At 40.0% G+C, this 7,510-nt stretch overlaps 1 protein-coding gene across 1 annotated transcript; it reads left to right on the top strand.

Annotated features, from left to right (window-relative positions):
• Positions 1-795: 795 nt before the first annotated feature.
• LOC134214264 (retinaldehyde-binding protein 1-like) lies at positions 796-2,192 on the top strand. Its single transcript, XM_062693672.1, has 2 exons — positions 796-1,692; positions 1,756-2,192. Exons 1-2 carry the CDS (start codon positions 964-966, stop codon positions 2,005-2,007), a joined length of 981 nt encoding a protein of 326 aa, XP_062549656.1. The 5' UTR covers positions 796-963; the 3' UTR covers positions 2,008-2,192.
• The last annotated feature ends 5,318 nt before the right edge of the window (positions 2,193-7,510 follow it).

Genomic DNA, 7,510 nt, shown 5'->3' with positions numbered 1-7,510 from the left:
TGTGTTTAATGATGTTGCTAATTTTGCTATCATTATTCGATACTACACATAGCGAGCAAATCTTATACTACATGATCTAACACGAAGACAACACTTGCTATCTCTGGTTAGCCCAAAGGTCACGCGGTATATAGACTGGCGGATAAACAGATTGAATCTTATTTAATTATAATTTTCAGAATTAACAGAAATAATGTTAAAATAGGTTCACGGAACCACAAAACAGAATCTTTCTGAAATATGGAAGAATTAATTCCGTCGTTCTGTCCGCCGGACTATGGTGGCTATTGTTTGTAAGTATATTTTCACGTGAAATAATCAGCAATGATGTTGGACGCGTTGTCCTACAAACCGAACCTAATTGTAAAAAAATTCAATACTAATTCAACTAATAATGTTTCGTAAATATAACTTTAGGAGCACCCAACCAACTCTAATCAAAACAAAACCATAGACATAGTTATTTAAGCGATGTTTGACTCTATCGTAGTACTCTCCATTTCCACCTCATAAAGAAAAATATGAAATACGAATTTTTAATTGAAATTGAAATAGTTAAATGAAAAAGTACTTATATACTCGTTGACTTTGACTTGTAAAAATGTATCATTGAACAATCATGATTAAAAATAAAAGAGTTGAGGCATGACCCAACTAAATACATATTCCAGAGCATTTTGACAAACAAACAAATCTGCGTTGCAGCCTAACCTACCTACAGACTGGAAATGCAATCTTTCTATGACTGTATCCATATCACTAATTCTCCGCATCTCGTTCTCGGTCGCTTGTTTCGCATAGTGCAGAGCTGCGCCAGTGCGAGTGTATCTCTCTTCGTGATCGTTTGATAGTTAGGTCAATTACTGCTCAGTGCGCTTATTTAGGGAAGAACAAGTCTGGTCGTCGGTTGTGAATCGTAAAAGCAAAATTGTATCAATTTTTCGCTACTCGTCTACGCAAGTGATGGCAGATTACAATGATAAAAGTGATAACATTTCGTCAACAATTGGAAACTGTTTGTTCGACTTCCCAGGACTGGACAATCGTTTGAAGCGTATTGCTGCGAAAGAGTTGAATGAAAATGAAAACGTGAAAAAACAATCTTTAGAGCAGTTGCGAGAATGGATTGCCAAGAATCAAAGAATCAAAAACTGTCGTACGGACGATCGCTTTTTGCTGCGATTTTTACGTGTTAAGAAATTTTCGGTTTTTAAATCTAGTGAAATGTTGGAAAAATATCTAACCATGCGACAAAAGTATCCCAAGTGGTGCAAAAATCTTGACCCTTTAGACGAAGAGCTCCAGGAAGCCTTAGACTATTGCGCCTTGCTTCCGATCGGTCGTGACAGCGAAGGGCGAATTGTGGTCATAGGAGTCGTTCGAAATTTTGACGCCCAGAAGTACAACTCGGATCTAATGATTCGCCTGAACATGATAGTCACGGAATCGCTATTCGATGATGAAGCCAATCAGATAGCCGGCTTCACGCACGTGTTCGACAATACCGACATGACGCTGGCCCATGTCACCTGTTGGACGTTGGAGAACATCGCTGGATATCTCCGCAGCGTGAGCAATGCCGTCCCGATTCGTTTAAAACAAAATCATTTCGTTAACGTGCCGAGCTTTGCGGCCCAGCTCAGCAAGTATTGTCTATCGTTCGCAAGTGAAAAACTAAAATCACGAATTTATGTAAGCGAGCGTTGTGCAAGTCAGAGAATTTTGCTACAGACTAACTACACTTATCAATTGCAGTGCCACCGCAGTGTCGATGAGCTGAAACGAAACTTTGATGTGAATCTGCTGCCTCAGGAGTACGGAGGGAAAGTTCCGCTGTCTGAAATGAACGAACGTTTCAAGAAGTATTTAATGGAAAAACGGGAAATGCTTCTTGCGTTGGACGAAATGGAAATTCAACTGACCGATCAAGTAGAAACGGTCCACGGCAGTGTTGACATAGTGGATGCTGGTGCCATTGGAAGTTTTAGAAAGTTGCAAATTGATTAGATATAGATTTTCAGCTGTCTTCACCCTGGTCGTTGTTATCTTATCTGTTATTTTGTGATATATACACCGATATAGATACAATTTTGTCGATTGTTAGTTGAATATAATTAGGAAACCACAAATCAAGCACGACAAATGTTTAGAAATATTATTTTGTAATTTTAATAAAATATGATACACAATAATTAATGGAAACCTCCACAGACTCAAAAACCAGAGATACAAACATTATTTTGCTAAAACTCCTCCATAATTATGCAGCTATTTGAAATTGAATTCAAAGATGCAATTACAGCTTTGGAAAGGTGTGCTGAAGCGCAATCGCCTGCTTCGAATACCTGCCGATACCCTATTGCAAACTTTTTTCCCTATTTTTGTTGATTTTTCTCCAGTAATGAGCTTTAAAAAATCAAAGAAAATAATAGAATACAGTCCGAATCTTCTGTTTATGAATGAAATAATTATAAGAGAATATTATGAACATTTAAATAGAAGTTCTTCTTCTACGTTGGAACTGCTGCCTTGCAACTTAATGTTCATTATGTCCTTCGACATTTTTTAATTGCAAGGTTTCTAGACTGTCAGTGGAGGCATAATTGTCTCATGTATATAAGATGATGTAAAATGTGTGATGATCTTAGTGGAACGAGAACTAATATTATTTCATACTTTAGTCTTTAGTCTCATAACAAAAACAACTTCAAAGACAATTTAACCAACCAAATAATGATGATGCCCTTTTCTCGTGCATCATGAAATCTAAAGAAATGAGAAAATCATATTAGATAGGTCCAGTCACGTAATAGGCGTCACGTAGCCAGAAAATTTGTTCAAAATTTATCAGAATTCCCCTGAATTGCGCTCGATGACATTTTGTTTATAACATTTGTTTCTATCCGATTTTACGTTCCACGTCGTTCAAATACAATGATCCAGAACTTGATCCAGAATCTATGTGTTTTCCAATAATTACGAACGACATAAGAGATCATACGACTCGATGCAATCACGATTGGAAGCTTTTAGAACATGGAACTGCAAGTCGCTAGGTTTCACAGGTTGTGATTGGATAATCTACGATGAATTACATACCCGCAATTTCGAGGTCGTGGCTGAACAGTACAGAAAGTGTGGAAAAACGGCCATGGGGCGGCTTCCTTCTACCAAAGCATCGAGCGGCTACCTTCTACCCACTCAAAGGGTGCCTCGTCGACGAGGAAGAAGCATTCTATGCACAGCTGGACCACACATACGACGGATGCTCACTAACTAAGGTGGCAAAACTTTTTTGAATTTTTTGATAGGCCGTCCTCGTATTCAGTCTTATTTGATGCCCTGATGCTCTGGACAAAATTTCAGCCAAATCGGTCAACGTTTGGGCGGTCCTAATCTCGCAACGTAAATTGTGCCGTCTAACAAATTTTGTCCAGAGCATCAGGACCAGTACTGGAATTTCTCATTTTCAATTAGAGTTGTCACGCGATGTTTGCATATCTGCCTCTTTCAAAATCTATTGAAACGCGAAGGATGAATGGCATGCTACAAAAATCTCAAAAAATATTTGTTCCGTGACAGGTCATGAAAGTGTGCAATATCTGCTTTATTATTGTGTTTATTTTCAGGTTCAACTCGGCGATTTAAAGAAGTATGATCAATTTATCGACTAGTCACTATTTTTCGCATGTATCTATTAAAATAACTTAGAAATTTAAACTATAAAATAAAGCACAACATCCTATCATGACTGCCTTTCATGCGAAATTGATCAAAGTACCCGCGATTCTTTCATTTGGTCGCCTGAAATAGAAAAAGGCGCTTTGCTCTCTGTCTTATTACGATCACGACCTTTTCCAGTACTGATCAGGACATCAAATAGAACTGAATAAGAGAGCGGCCCGTCAAAAAATTTGAAAAAAATATGTCCCTGCTAATTTGGACAATGGGTGGCTAATGCAGTGGGCGTCAGAATAGTAATCGGCGACATGGACGCTCAAGTAGGAAGAAAGAAAATGTACAGACCGGTGTGATAGGATCGGATACCCCTAGGCTAGATGTACCAGTTGTGGCTATAGCACCAGTTGTCGCACTAGTGCTTTATATGCCAAATGGCCAATCAAATCACCGCAAACCAAGTTCATATCGATAAAGCATATTCATATGATACGATAACATCTTTGATTTCCTCCAAAACAAGCAAAGCATATTTGTAAAAAATGATTTTGCTTAATTTTTGAGGTCCAGTCCAGACCAGTTGTCGCACTAGTGGTCCCTATTTGGCCAATCCCATATCCCAAATCCCAATGGGATTTGCCAAATAAGGAACCAAAATTAAGAATAGTGCCACAACTGGTGCATGTTATTATGGATTAATCAATTTTGAGGATAATAACAAATTTTATTGTGGTTTTCACAGCTGTTCTAAGAAGCCGGAAGTAAAACCTTTCCCTTGATATGTAAGTTCACCCACCCAGTTCAGACCACTCCAATGGTGTGGGTAGCCTCCGAAAGACGGATGGTTCGCTCACTGTAGAGCCTAGCGATACACTGAGCGAATTGTTAAAGATCCACTTCCCTGATTCAATCCCTGAGTCGAGCATCGGCGACCAAGGCACTGGAATTGCTGTCTCAGATCCACAAGAGATCCAATCATGGGTTTCTGGGTCTAAAAAGACGCAATAAAGGTTTCAAAGGAAGCTTTCACTCGGGCCAGGGTTGAGAGGGCTGTGAGATCTTTCGAGCCATTTAAGTCTCCTGGCATGGATGGAATATTTCCAGCGTTGATCCAAAAGAGGAGAAAACACTGGTTCCACCCTTGGTTGAGATTTTTAAGGCGAGTCTGATTTTGGGGCACATACCTAACGATTGGCGTCAAATCCGGGCTGTCTTCATTCCGAAGGCAGGCAAGAGAGATAAAACCAACCCCAAAGCATTCAGGCCGATAAGTTTATCCTCTGTAATGCTCAAAATTATGGAAAAGGTACTATGCGAGTACATAAATCACAAATTTATGAAAGCAATGCCTTTGTCAAAAAACCAATTCGCTTATCAAAGTGGAAAATCTACGATCTCGGCACTACATACGGTAGTTCAAAAAATCGAAAAAAAAACACTTAATGCAAAAGAAATTGCTCTTGTAGCATTTCTTGATATTGAGGGCGCATTCGATAACGCTTCTTATTCGTCTATAGGGTCAGCAATGTTGAGGAGAAAATTCGACCCATGCATTGTTACCTGGGTACATGCTATGCTAGCTAATCGGAAAATCTCCTCTGGGCTTAGCGGTTCATACATCACTGTTAAAGCAACAAGGGGGTGTCCGCAAGGCGGAGTGCTTTCTCCTTTGTTGTGGTCACTGGTGGTGGACGAGCTTCTAGACAGCTTAGAGAGAAGAGGCTTCGAAGTGGTTGGATATGCTGATGACGTTGTCATTATTGTACGAGGCAAATTCGAAAGTGCTATCGTGGAAAGAATGCAATCTGCCCTAAATCACACTTTTTCCTGGTGTCAAAAGTATCAACTAGGCATAAATCCTACAAAAACTTCCATTATCCCTTTCACCAAACGGAGAAAGGTACAACTGAAACCCCTTTTCTTGAATCAAACACAATTAGTTTATTCAAGTGAAGTAAAATATCTAGGTGTCATACTCGACGCAAAGCTTAATTGGAACTCTCATCTCCAATCAGTTGTGCAGAAAGGTCTCAATACACTTTGGGTTTGTTCAAAAACCCTTGGTAAAAGATGGGGCCTAAAACCAAGTATGATCATGTGGATATATAAAACCATTGTCCGTCCCAGGACAACTTACGCTTCCCTTGTCTGGTGGCCTAAAACTAATGAGGCTGCTGCAAGGGCTAAGCTCAACAAAATCCAACGCACCGCTTGCATAGCCATCACTGGTGCAGTTCGTAGTACACCCACTTTGGCCCTAGACGCAATGCTTCACCTGCCCCGGTTAGATCAATTCATAAAGCTGGAAGCGGAAAAAGTGCTCTAAGGTTAAAGAGAACAAAAACACTGCTGTCGGGAGACCTTACGGGTCACCTCAGCATATTAAATGAATTTGCCATAAATCCCGCAATAGGAATTTGTAGTGACTGGATGGAAACGGTAGTCAATTATGACTTACCTTACGATGTGTTCATTCCTTCCCGCCAGGAGTGGGAAGGAGGTGGACCCAGCGTTCCAACAGGCTCTATAAATTTCTTCACAGATGGTTCGAAAATGAATAATCTGACAGGATCCGGAATCTATGGCCCTACAACAAAAATTTCTGTCCACTTAGGACAGTGGCCCACAGTATTTCAGGCGGAAATATATGCAATATTAGAATGCGTGTTATTATGCCTGAGGAGAAAGTATAGATTTGCAAAAATATGTATTTTCTCTGACAGCCAAGCGGCACTTAAGTCGCTTAATAACTACACTTGTAACTCAAAGCTAGTGTGGGAATGCATTCTGGCTTTGAAAAACTTATCCATACGCAATCGAGTCTACCTATATTGGATCCCAGGACATACGGGTCTAGAGGGAAACGAGATTGCTGATGAGCTAGCCAGGAATGGATCTAATGAAAGGTTCATTGGCCCTGAGCCCTTCTGCGGGATCTCAGACTGCTCTGTAAAAATGGAACTGAACAAATATATGGTCAGTCAAATCACATCAAACTGGAATGCACTTCCCCATACGAGCCAATCCAAAAGGCTCGTAACGATTAACCCCAAGAAAACCCAACAACTATTAGGTCTCAACAAAGGGATCTCAACATCTACACCGGTCTAATAACTGGACACTGCCCCTGCAGATACCATCTACAAAAGATCGGAGCAATCCAAACCTCAAATTGCCGCTTCTGTGACGAGGAGAGAGAAACATCAGAACACATCCTCTGCTATTGCAGTGCACTCACCCAACGTAGGTTCACAGTTATCAGCAAGCCCTTTTAGGGCCTGCTGACATATGGATCTTATCCCCCAAGGACGTGGTTGGCTTCATAAAGCTAGTCTCGCCAGAATGGGGGAGTCACATACTGTAACTCAGGATCTCTATTCATCAATAATAGATGGTCTTGAGTTCAGTCGATACCAAGGTATCTCAGTGACAAACATGTTACTGAGATAACTTGCGTATTTCACAGTAAAAGGGTATATCACAATAGTCCTAAAATCTGGACGCAGTGATCTTCACCCGACAAACGAGGAAAAAAAAAAAAAAAAAGTTCACCCACATGCCTTTCATTTATTAAAAAAAAATAGTTGTTCTTATGTATGGCGACAATTGGTACACCCACCCTAGTGCTTTTTTTATACGGATGGGTTTTAGTCGATTAAGACCTTCAGCGTTAATGAAACTATGAGTTAACTCCTCATGAAAAAAATCACAAAAATCAAAGAAAAATCAGCTGGTATGCTGTGAAAAAAGTTATGGAAAATCAGGTTAACCGGGAAATTAAATAATACCAAACGTGTAAAAAAAAATATTGAGTGTAGTCCGTTCCGTATCG

The sequence above is a fragment of the Armigeres subalbatus genome, chromosome 2 (assembly GCF_024139115.2).
Source record: "Armigeres subalbatus isolate Guangzhou_Male chromosome 2, GZ_Asu_2, whole genome shotgun sequence".
Taxonomy (NCBI): domain Eukaryota; kingdom Metazoa; phylum Arthropoda; class Insecta; order Diptera; family Culicidae; genus Armigeres; species Armigeres subalbatus.
This window is presented reverse-complemented; position numbering and strand designations above follow the sequence as displayed.